The sequence below is a fragment of the Cetorhinus maximus genome, chromosome 25 (genome assembly GCF_964194155.1).
Source record: "Cetorhinus maximus chromosome 25, sCetMax3.hap1.1, whole genome shotgun sequence".
Classification (NCBI taxonomy): Eukaryota; Metazoa; Chordata; class Chondrichthyes; order Lamniformes; family Cetorhinidae; genus Cetorhinus; species Cetorhinus maximus.
This window is the reverse complement of record NC_135903.1, coordinates 10,670,664-10,683,551: the sequence shown is the minus strand read 5'-3', so window position 1 is coordinate 10,683,551 and position 12,888 is coordinate 10,670,664. Positions and strand designations below refer to the sequence as shown.

The 12,888-nt window shown below is 43.6% G+C and overlaps 1 protein-coding gene across 2 annotated transcripts; it reads right to left on the bottom strand.

The window, feature by feature from the left end:
- Positions 1-1,159: 1,159 nt before the first annotated feature.
- snf8 (SNF8 subunit of ESCRT-II) lies at positions 1,160-10,857 on the bottom strand. 2 transcript variants are annotated; one of them, XM_078529430.1, is made up of 8 exons: positions 10,475-10,857; positions 7,047-7,097; positions 6,764-6,902; positions 5,807-5,911; positions 5,089-5,161; positions 4,437-4,578; positions 2,920-2,994; positions 1,160-1,940 (listed from the first exon to the last, which is right to left on the bottom strand). In XM_078529430.1, exons 1-8 carry the CDS (start codon positions 10,526-10,528, stop codon positions 1,803-1,805), a joined length of 777 nt encoding a protein of 258 aa, XP_078385556.1. In that variant the 5' UTR covers positions 10,529-10,857; the 3' UTR covers positions 1,160-1,802. The 2 variants fall into 2 exon arrangements, with proteins under 2 accessions (XP_078385556.1, XP_078385557.1); XM_078529431.1 differs by having other exon boundaries at positions 2,920-3,048; positions 10,475-10,843.
- Between the last annotated feature and the right edge of the window lie 2,031 nt (positions 10,858-12,888).

The window sequence follows — 12,888 nt, the reverse complement described above, 5'->3', positions numbered from 1 at the left end:
TATAATGCATCACCAGAGAGGGGCCAATGGGTTTGTCGCGGTTATTGGTTGTTTAAAGCAACAAGCTTACATCCCAGCACAGAAGAGAGCCATTTGGCCAATCGTGCCTGTGCCTGTGCCAGCTCTTTGAAAGAGCTATCCAATTCCCCCTGTTCTTTCCTGTAGCTCTGCAAGGATTTCTTTTAAGTATTTATCCAAATTCCCTTCTGAAAGTTATTATTGAATCTGTTTCCACCCCACTTTTCCAGCAGTGCATTTTAGATTGTAACAACTTATTGTGTAAATGAACTTCTCATTTTCTTCCCCACCCCCCCAATTCTTTCGCCATTACCTTAAATCTAACCCTCCTATTTACTTTATCAAAACTCTTGTATACTTCTATTAACCTGGAGAGGGCGCAGAGGAGATTTAAGAGATTGCCCTATTAGAGATTTTTTCTGCTCCGATTTCTCTTCAGTTAATAACACCAGCAAGTGGTAGTGGAGACGAGCTGGCAAGTGTCACACAGACTATTCAGCTGAGAGGAATGTCCTGTCTTCATTTGGCACACATGCAAATTCAGCATGAATCATGGAATAATGCTTAGCAGAAGGAATCCTGGCTGATTTTAATTTCCCCCTCCCCCAGTAAAGCCCACAGATAGAGCGAGATGACACTATGGAGCGATTTGAGCGAGAATTTTAAAATTGAGGCTTGGAATCGCAAGCTGCCTGTTCCCTCCCCTGACAGCAACATATAAGCAAAGCTTAGTTTCTAGCAGCTGTTGGTTTGCAGTTTGCACAATGAACCACTACACTGGGTAGTTTGTGACGACGGAAGAGACTAAGTCAAGTCACGAACTGCCCTGGAGGCAGGAAGGAGATATTCAGAGGGTGACCTAACTCGGTTAGTTCAACTGTTTAGAATGACACTTTGAGTGATCAAAAGCCAGTTATATGATTGCCAACTGCTTCAGGGCATAGGGCCATCCTGATTAGCAGAAGGAAAGGAAAAAAACTCGATCCTCGGTCAGTATTGATCTGCATTTGGATTCAATCATAAGAGCTAGATTTCAGCAAGCTGCTGTTAATGAATCACAGGGAAATGATGTGTGCGCTGCTGGAAACTGTTTATTACTTTTTAAACACAGTGCAAAAAAAAACCCCTCTTCATTAGCTGGTTTGTTTTCACAAAATTTAATTGAAAGATTTGAATTACAAAGCCCAGCTGCTGGTGACAGGGTTCTTCCTCCTCAGGCGGTGACTCCTCCCTCAGCCGGTGGGGTTGAGGGGGATGGTGTGTGAAAAAGAGTAGGAAACATTTAGTCTCAATGTTTATGACAGACTCAGCTGGTCTTTTCCTGCCCATTGTATTGCTAACAAAATTAAAAGTTTTAAAGAGGTTTAATGGTTCGGTTGACTTATCCAGATGTTCTGCAGGTCAAACTGCGTTGCTCCTGACTCTTGCTTTAGCAACATTGCCTCGCCTTCAGTTCTCTGAAATATGCTTTTTAACCACAACTGTGTCAAAGGACTTCTCCCCCCCACCTCCTCCTCTCAAAATCAAAACCCTGCCACCAGCACTTTACAGTCACTTCTGGACACAAACTCAATTAGCTGAGATGGAAAGACAGAGAAAGGTCTACTGTTTGACTGTGCAAGTATCACATACAGCAATACTGGAAGTTGCCACCTACAAAAAGACCCTTAACAATCCCAGAATTTGAACAGCCACAGTTTTACACTAATCTTTCATGCTGGTACCAGAACTGTAAAGTTGCAGACTTTTTTGACTCCCCAGATTGAATTCAGTTTTCATTTTTCTCACGGCAAACTTTCATCAGCTTCTTCTGGAGTGACATCTTGGGAGTATAGATCAGAGAAGAGTGCAGGCAACCAGTACTGAGGCTCTTCAGGAGCTTGTTTGTCAATCCACGCCAAGCCTTCCTTCAACAAATGTTCCTGAAAGAGGTTATAACTCTAAGGTTTAGGACACAGTTCTCAATTAACTTATTGACTATTTATTCATGGGAATCAGCTAATTTCCCATTCTCCCAAGCTGTAATTAAAATAAAACTACTTTTGAGAGTGGTGAGATAATGGAACTCAACACTATAAGGAGTGTTTGAGGTGACAAGCATGGATGGGAAACTAGTTAATCATGAGGGAGAAAGGATATGTTGATGGCGTGAGATAAAGTAGGGTGGGAGCATGAATACTGGCATGGACCTGTGATTGTGCTTTAAATACAATAATTCTAGGTAACTTGCTAAGGTGGAAAAGTCATGAAGAATCTAAAATATGAAAGTGTTGAACGTGAACAGCAACTTTTAACCAAGAACTAAAGGAAGGTATTGTACTGAAGTTTTCCTACAGATCCAAGTCCGTACAAAGTATAATGACCAGTGCTTTTATTGACATGCTTCATATTTATCATCCATATTGAAAGTGGCTATTTTGACTAATCACTGTGGACCAAGATCACAAGGGAAGATTTCTCCACCCTTTCATCTTTGTTTCAATCTATGGTATTCCAACTGACTCCAATGTATGATCAAGTGAGGTCCAACAGTTTGTTGGAAGCATTCCATTGCCAATGGACACCATGAGATATTCAATGTTTTATAGGCAGGAATTTTGAAACTGTAGTTTAAACTTGCTGACAGGCATTGTTAATTTAGATGGGCCATTCATTCTTTATTAGCAGTGTCTCTTATTTGAAAGAAAGCAGCTTTGCAAATAGAAGCAGATCCACGTTTTGATAGAGAAATAGAATCAACATTGTGACTCCGGCTCACTCCAGTGATACCATTCCCCCTCGTTCTATCAGGTTATGAAAGGTGGAATGCGGTTAGCATCAGCGGACAGTCTAATCCTGACCATAACAGAATAGGACACTAAGAGAGAGAGAATACTGCATCAGGTGTATAGATATACGTACCAACACCTGGTTAGTGCGTTCAGTATCCCACTTCAGGCTGGATTTAATTTCACTGATTGTCACATATCCATTTTTCTGTAAGACATGAAGTGGATGAGTTTGATTTATCTCCACATCATAACAAAAATGCTGTGAAACAACAGACGGAGGATAGTTTTACCCCCAGTTTCTCATTCATGCCCTTTGTCTTGTCTCATCACTGTGATCAAGTACAGTTTGAAGGGCTCAGTGGGTAACACCTCCCCTGAGTCTGAGGGTCACATGTTCAAGTCCCACTTCAGAAACTTGAGCACAAGAATCTAAGCTGACATTCCCAGTGCAGTACTGAGGGAGTGCTGCACCAGAGGCATTGTCTTATGAATGAGAACATTAAACTGACTCCCCAAAGCCTATCCACCATCTACAAGACATAAGTCTGGAGTGTGATGAAAGACTCTCCACTTGCCTGGAGAAGTGCCGCTCCAACAACACTAAGCTCAACACCATTCTGGACAAAAAAGCCTGCTTGATTGACACCACCTTTAACATCCACTTCCTCCACCACTGATGCACAGTGGCAGCAATGTGTACCATCTACAAGGTGCACGACAGCAACTCACCAAGGCTCCTTCAACAGCACCTTCCAAACCTGTGACCTCTACCACCTAGAAAGGCAAGGGCAGCAGACACATGGGAATACCACCACCTGCAAGTTCCCCTCCAAGCCACACACCATCCCTACATGGTACTAGGTCACCATTCCTTCACTGTCACTGGGTCAAAATCCTGGAACATCCTCCCTAACAGCACTGTAGGTGTACGTACACCACGTGGGTGCAGCAGTTCAAGGCAGCTCACCACCACCTCAAGGGCAATTAGGGATGGGCAATAAATTCTGGCCTAGTCAGTCACCCCCACATCCCATGAAAGAAAAAAAAAGCATTTTGGAGTGTCATGAAAGGCATTATATAAATGCAAATCTTTCTTTACCATTAAGGCCTCGAGGAGAAACATACCCTCCATCACGTGCTTAAAATGCATTTTCTTGGCTTCAGTACCCAATCCAGAACAATAAGGGAGGGAGCCTACACACAAGCTTGATCTGAAGTGTGTGAATGATGCGAAGGCAAAAAAAAAAACAAGGGGGTTGCAAGGACAGCTCTGTCACCTTAGGTCACCTTACAAAACCTGAACACGGCATCTCTCTCGCACACGTACCTTCTTACACATCCCCAATTTTAGTTGCTCTACCATAGGTGGCCATACCTTTAGCCGCCTAGGCCCTAAACTCTGGAATTCCCTCCCTACGTCTCTCCAAGTCTCTTCCTCCTTCTCCTCCTTTAAGCCACTCCTTCAAACTAACCTCATTGACCAAGCTTTTGATCACCTGTCCTAATATCTCCTTATGTGTTGAATTTTATTTCACAATTGCTCCTGTGAAGTACCTTGGGACATTTTACTACATGAAAAGGTGCAGGTTGTTACTGAATAATCTCTCAGTCCAACAGCAGCCTCACAAAACAAATGACGTCACTTACCTCAGCAATCTGCAGCACCACCGTATGATCCATGTTAAGCTCTGCAGGGACAGACTGCACCAGGTACCTGCCTCCCACTGGGATTATACTGAAGCCATTACCCAAGGATTTCAGTTTCTTTATGGCCCGAATGAGATCGTCCCTGGATATGGAAGGTAAGAGAGGAAGAAGTTGGGCCAAAGTCATTGCTCAAAGGGTAGGTGGGCGTCAGAATTAATAAAATCAGTCAATGTCAACAACAGAACAGGAGGCCATCTAGTCCCTCAAGCCTGTTCCACCAATCCATAAGATCATGGTTGATCTGCAACCTAACTCCATATACCTGCCTTTTTCTGATATCCCGAACTACCTTTGGCTAACAAAAATCGATCAATTTCAGATTTAAAATTATCAACTGATCAAGAATCAATTGCCGTTTGAAGAGAGCTCCAAACTCCTATCAACATTCTATCAGTGCACCTTTCAAAGAACCAGTATAAATACGATGGGCCAAATGGCTTCCTGCTGTGCTCTAAATTTCTCCGAGTCTGAAATGTAATCTCAGCTGATCTTGGTTACTGAACAATAACAGTTAGTCCCATGGTAATGAGGGCAGGAGCAGACTTAGTCAATGAATCAATCCACTTCATTCAGGGTTCTCAGTTGTACTCACTGACTGACGTCTTGAGCAAACTTGCCTCTACCTTTGAGCACACGCTGGTGCAGCTCATCCAGTGTGATCAGACCTGGCAAAGTTAAGGATACAGCATGAGAAACTTTTCCCAATCATTTTCGCCCAACTCCCGCTCACCCATCACCTGCATGCTTGCTGACCTACTACTAGGTCCCAGTCCAGCAACGCTACAGTTTTAAAAGTCTTAACATTGTGTTCAAATCCCTCCATGGTCTCGCCCCTTCCCTATCTCTGTAACATCCAGCCCCACCAACCTCCAAAATCTGCCTCGCGCGCATTTCCAATTTTCATTGCTCCACCACTGTGGCTGTACCTTCATACGCCTGGGTCCTAACCTCTGGAATTTCCTCCCTAAACCCCTCCATATTTCTAGCTCTCTCTTTCTACAAGTCACTCCTTAGAACCTACCTCTTTAACCAAGCTTTCAGTCACCTGTACCAATATCTCCTTATGTGACTCAGTATCAGATTTAGAAAAGTGCTTTACTACATTAACAGCGCTATATAAATGCAAGTTGTAGTTGCACAACAGATTCCCACACATTTTAAACTAAAGTTCTGCACTTTAGAACCCTGCAACAGGCTGCATTCAGAAAACAAGAGTTCAACCTGGGTTAAAGTACAATGATATCTCTGCTCATGGCCACAGCCTCAAGCAAATCACCGAACTGACAAACAACTGATAATGAGAGATTCACCTCCGTTTCTGTGTTTCAGAGCCAGACACACTTCAATAATCTGCACTCCCAGTTCATAGTAAAAGTCTCCAACGCCCAGCATCTCCGACCAGAATCCTTTGCCAGCTGCATATAGGAAATTAAAAATAAACTTGTATATATGACATCATTTTTGAGTGAATTTTCTTTGTTCATTAATGCAGAGAAACAGAACTCTTTAAAAACTCCTCCCAAATTGCATCACCACTTCCAAACAGGTACAGCATTGGTTTAGATACAGAATAAAGTTCCCTCTACACCATCCTATTAAACACTCCCAGGACAGGTACAGCACAGGGTTCGATACAGAGTAAAGCTCCCTCTACACTGTCCCCGTCACTCCCAGGACAGGTACAGCATGGGGTTAGATACAGAGTAAAGCGCCCTCTACATTGTCCCCGTCACTCCCAGGACAAGTACAGCACAGGGTTAGATACAGAGTAAAGCTCCCTCTACACCGTCCCCATCAAACACTCCCAGGACAGGTACAGCACAGGCTTAGATACAGAGTAAAGCTCCCTCTACACTGTCCCCGTCACTCCCAGGACAGGTACAGCATGGGGTTAGATACAGAGTAAAGCGCCCTCTACATTGTCCCCGTCACTCCCAGGACAAGTACAGCACAGGGTTAGATACAGAGTAAAGCTCCCTCTACACTGTCCCCATCAAACACTCCCAGGACAGGTACAGCACGGGGTTAGATAAAGAGTAAAGCTCCCTCTACTCTGTCCCCATCAAACACTCCCAGGACAGGTACAGCACGGGGTTAGATACAGAGTAAAGCTCCCTCTACTCTGTCCCCATCAAACACTCCCAGGACAGGTACAGCACGAGGTTAGATACAGAGTAAAGCTCTCTCTAGAATGACCCAAACACTCTGAGATCAGGGGAGATGGGAAGTCAAAAGGAAATTGGAGAGATATGAGTAAACAGGATTACAAGCGAGGGGGTCCACTCCAATTGTTGCACACATGTCCTGAAACTGAACACGAAACTGTGAGCTTTTCCGAATCTCCTGCTTGTGCTTGCTGGCAAATTCCTCCAGATGTGTCCTGAACATTTCCAGCTGCTTTGACATCTGCACAGTGAGAAAAATTCAGTAAGATTTGGATCACAAGGACCACTGGTCCCTCAGTACTAGAAGGTGCTGAAACTAAAAGTGTCAGCATCAGACAGTAAAAAGATCAATGAATTGATTGAGTTTAAGAGTATATCCACTCACCTGAACCAGCTGATCTTCAGCCATCACTGTTCCTCGCTCTTTATATTTGGCCTAAAGCAAATCCAGTTAGGAAATGTTAGGCAGCAAAATAACATTGACAGATTAAGAAAGCAAACACAGGCAGACTTGCTTTTCTATAGCACCTTTCACGATCTGAGGACATCCCAAAGCACTTCACAGCCAAAGAAGAACTTTTGAAATGAAGCCAGTGTTGGAATGTAGGGAACACAAAAACCAATTTGCACATAGCAAGATGCCACAAACAGTAATCTGATAATGACCAGATAAACTGTTTTTTGTGATGGTGGTTGAGGGACAAATATTGGACTTATAACACCAAGACTAACTTCCCTACTCTGCTTCAAAATAGTGCCATTGTGATCCAAGAGTGCAGGCAGAATGTCTTTGGTTTAATGTCTCATCCAAAAGATGACAACCCTGACAGTGCCATGTTCCCTCAATCCTGCATTGGTTGTGTCAGCCTAGATTTTAACCTCAAGGTCTCTCCATGGTACTTTGTACTACAGTGTTCCAATTAACAACAGTATTACAGTGATCTGCAAAATCCCTTTCCATCAATTCCCCATCACTAGTTCTCATGTTCCTTTTTCGCACCCTCCTGTAGCTCAGTATGCCCAAGTCAGAACTCTACATCTGGCCCTGGATTGGAGGGCAATTCACATAGGAACGAGCAGGCTGATCACTGCAAAGATTGGTCCCGTTCTCATCAACCATTCAGCAGGTATCACCAAATTGTGAACAGAGCAAAGACTCTGGCTGATTTACCACCCCCTCCATCTCCCAGGCCACTGAAACCATCCTAACAGTGCATGCAGACAAAGATGTCCTGGGTGTCTTGTGAGTCAATAACATTTACCTCAAGTCCCATACCGCACATGAGCAAATAATCCAGGCCTACGCTCCCAGTGCAGTACTGTGGGAGTGCTGCACTGTATGAGGTACTGTCTTTCGGATTAAACTGAAGCCCATCTGCCCTTTCAGGTGGGCGTAGAAGATCCCTTGTCACTATTTCAAAGAACATTAGGGGAGTGTTATCCCTGGTGTCATGGACAATATTTATCCCTTGACCAAATAATCTGTTTTTGTGATGTTGGTTATGATTTGTGGAGCTTGCTCTGCACCAAACTGGCTGCCACTTTTCCTACTTTACAACAGTAACTACACTTCAAAAATACTTCATTAGCTTTAAAGCCCTTCGAGATATCCTGAGGCTGGAAAGGCACTATATAAATGCAAACACTTGTTTTTTTAAGGACAGTTCTAATTTTAAAAAATGGAAGTCAGAAGTTATATTTCAATATTCATACACAGGATTTTTTTAAATTCATAAAATATACTTTATTCATAAAATATCTGAAAGAACAATACAAAACATTTCTAAATTGCCATCACAAAAAGTGCAATCATATTCAACTTTTACACATGGATCACGAGGTGCAATGGTATTGGAGTTATCAACATACATCATGTTGCACTCTGAGGTGCTTCAATACAATTATAATACATTTAGTATTTAATGCATACATTCATTTTGAACTGTACAGCCCGAGGGGCTCTCAACAGTTCCCAGCCTCTCAGTGCACTATGGCAGAAAGGTCTTAGACAGCGACCTTTCCACATTGTGCCGGCTGCCCCAAGCTTTAGTGCGTCCCTCAGCACGTAGTCCTGGACCTTGGAATGTGCCCGTCTGCAACACTCGGTCGTGGACAACTCTTTGCACTGGAAGACCAACAAGTTTTGGGCTGACCAAAGAGCGTCTTTTACTGAGTTGATGATCCTCCAGCTGCAGTTGATGTTTGTCTTGGTGTGTGTCCCTGGGAACAGCCCATAGAGCACGGAGTCCTGTGTCACAGAACTGCTCGGGATGAACCTCGACAGAAACCACTGCATCTCTCTTCAGACCTTCTTTGCAAAGGCACAATCCACAAGGAGGTGAACAACGGTCTCTTCCCCACCACAGCAACCTCGAGGGCAATGTGCAGAGGGGGTGAGACTCCTGGCATGTTGGAAGGATCTGACGGGGAGGGCCTTTCTCACCACCAGCCAAGCTACATCTTGGTGCTTGTTGGAAAGTTCTGGCGATTTTTTACACAGGATTTGTTTTGAGTGGCAGTGCTGCACTGGAATGTGAAGCTAGGTTTTGTGCTCAAATCTCTAGAACAGGGCTTGTACCTATCACCTTTTTACTCGGGGTGTGGGGCGGTGGGGGGTGGAAGAATACTACCCATGGAGGCAGGCCCAGCAGCGCTGATTTTCTCTGCAAGATGCACGTCCTCCATTCACTGATCCTCTAATATTAGTTTGACAAGGCAACAATCCCTCTCCTCCTGACAGGCTATGCTTTAATATGCTCCTCCTCCCCAAAACCAAATCCTTTATAGGTATAGTACGCTCATTTTTATAAGTGACACTAAACATTGCCTGTGTTTTTAAATAAATATTTATCTCTGATACAACTAACAAGATAGAAACAGTCACCTGGCAGAACAGAACTTGAATGTTGCTGAAAAGAGAGACATATTGCCAAAGCTTTTCCTCTTGCATTCCTCAGGACAAATGCAAGAATGCCAAAGCTCAAAGGATCGCAATTTATACTACAACACCCTCTTCTCCTGCAGTATAATTGTGATCCTTTGAAATTTGGCCTGCTTGTGTTTTTCCTGGTGATTCCAAGGGGAACAGCTTTGGCAACGTGTCTCTCCTTTCAGCAATATCCACGATAGAAACAGTATATAATACTGTGCCAAGACACCCCGGTGTGTGAAATATACAGGACTACACACTTCGTCTTTTAAATTGGAACTCCCTTCATGAAAGACTAAGATTTATACAGCTCCTTTCACAAAACAGGCACACAACACTGGTGGGAAAGGGGCAATAGATTGTAACTGGGGAAATGGGGCAATAGATTGTAACTGGGGAAATGGGGCAATAGATTGTAACTGGGGAAATGGGGCAATAGATTGTAACTGGGGAAATGGGGCAATAGATTGTAACTGAGGAAATGGGGCAATAGATTGTAACTGATGGGGAAAGGGGCAATAGATTGTAACTGGGGAAATGGGGCAATAGATTGTGACTGATGGGGAAATGGGGCAATAGATTGTAACTGGGGAAATGGGGCAATAGATTGTAACTGGGGAAATGGGGCAATAGATTGTGACTGATGGGGAAAGGGGCAATAGATTGTAACTGGGGAAATGGGGCAATAGATTGTAACTGGGGAAATGGGGCAATAGATTGTAACTGGGGAAATGGGACAATAGATTGTAACTGGAGCAGGGGGAAATAGACTGGAGAGAGACGAAATAGATTGTAAATGGAGAAATGGAGCAATGGATTCTGACTGGGGATAAGGGGCAATAGATTGTACCCGCTGAGGAAAAGGGCAATAGATTGTAACTTACTTCTGCCAGTTTCTTCTTGGCGATGGCACCGGCTCCAACTCCCCTTCTGTGCATCTTTGCAGAACTTTGGGTCTGGTTTTTTTTTTGCTGAAAGACAATAATCAGAAACCGGGAACCCGATTCACCAGCTCCGCTCTCCAGTCCTGCCCCGCTTCCCCGTCTCTGTCTCGGTCTCCGGCTCCGCCTTGTTGCCGGTTCCACACTGACTCCATCCGCCTGCGACACGGAGGCGGCAACAAAACCCGCAGCGAATTTAATGGCAACACCAGCGGATAAAGTAGTAACCCCAATATCAGCGATTCTCCCTCTCTCCCTCCCCCTGTAGTAACTCCTAACGTTACTGCATATTACAGTTTCCTTGTTGCTATTTCTAGTTACATTGTAAACACATTCCAACCCTCTTAACTCTAACCTCTTTAACCATTATTTAATCTGGAGCCTTTAAACAGCAGCATTTCCGCTGTACATTAAACTACATTTCCCATCGTGCTTCCAACTTTCTCTCAGCCTCTCCCTTCATATCCACCATCACTGTGTTTCCACACAGGGAAACTGGCCAATGTTGATGTTTGCTCCATACGAGGCTCCTCCAGCCTATTTCATCCTAGCCCATCAGCAGATACCATTCCATTTCCTTCTCCCACGTGTTTATTTAGCCTCCTGATAGATGAGCCCAGGGATCTGTAACAGTTGTGTTTTTCCTATTTAGATTTCACTAAATTAATCTTAACAAGTGAAAAGCTAAAATAAGCAAACTTTATTTCATGTTTGAGAATCGCAATTTTAAAATTTCTCAGGATGTGCATTTATTGCCCAATTCTGCCCTTGAGAAGGCGGTGGCGAGCTGCCTTCTTGAGCCGCTGCAGTCCATGTGTTGTAGGTACACCCACAGTGCTGTTAGGGAGGGAGTTCCAGGATTTTGACCCAGCGACAATGAAGGAGCAGCGATATATTTCCAAGTCAGGTTGGAGGGGAACTTACAGGTGGTGGTGTTCCCCTGCATCTGCTGCCTCTGTCCTGCGAGGTGGTAGAACTTGCAGGCTAGATGGGAGGTGCTAACAAAGAAGCCTTGGCAGTTATTACAGTGCTTTTTATCAATAGTACACACAAAATTTACGCCATTAGCAGAGGGAATGTTTAAAGTGGTGAATGGATTACCTAGAGACTCGTAAGAACTAAGGAAATGGAAGAAGGCAAGTGATTGCAAGGTTTTGGGGTGAGTAGATTTTTATTATTTAACTGATCACATTTACATTTTTCTAAATCTTTATAAATTTGCTAAGACAAAGATTAACTTGTATCCGTGAAGCCATTCTTGTGATTGGCAAGTTTCAAGTTGGTGATCATATCACTCAGCTCCCTGGATCCTATAAGAAACACACATGGGTGAGAGGAGGAACCAATTATATTCTCTGTTCAACAAAGCCTCCATGCACGGATTCACATCTTTAATTCCTTCATACCTTAACTTCGGAGGAAGTCACTGAGCACAAGCCACCGATAAAGATCTTTAAGATTATGAAAGGTTTTGGTAGATTAGACACTTGTTTCCGCTTGTGTGAGAGCAAAACAAGGCCATCAATATAAGATAGTCGCCAATAAATCAAATAGTGAATTCAAAGAAATCTTCTTTACCTAGAGAGTGGTGAGAATGTTGAACTCAGTACCACAGGGAGTAGTTTAAGGTGAAGCTAGACAAGCAATGAGGGAGAAGGGAATAGAGGGTTATATTGACAACGTTCAAGGATGAAGGATTGGAGGAGGCTTGAGCAAAGCATAAATGCCAGCATAGCCTGGTTGGGCTGAATGGTCTTTTTCTGTCAGGGTTTCAATAGATAAGAAGAAACTGTTTCCGTGGCAGAAGGGTCAGTAACGAGAAGACACAGATTTAAGATAATTGGCAAAAGAATCAGAGATGAGATGAGGAGACTTTTTTTGCACATTGATTTGTTGTGACCTGCAATGAACTGCCTGAAAGAGTGATGGAAACAGATTCAATAATAATTTTCAAAAGGGAATTGGATAAAAATACTGAAAGGGAAGAAAATGAAGGGCTGTGGGGAAAGGGAAGTGGAATGGGACTAATTAGATAGCTCTTTCAAAGAGCCAGCACAGGCATAATAGGCTGAATGGCCTCATCCTGCACTTTTTAAATATTTACATGAGATGTGGCCATCGCTGGCAAGGCCAACATTTATTACCCATCTTTAATTGTCCTTGAGAAGATGATGGTGAGCCACCTGCTTGAACTGCTGCACTCCATGTAGTACATCCACTGTGCTGTTTGGGAAGGAGTTCCAGGATTTTGATCCAGTGACAGTGATGGAATGGTGATGTATGAATCTATGACGCTCCCAGTGCAGTACTATGGGAGACCTCAGACTGGCTGACTGCGGAGCACCTCTGTTCAGTCT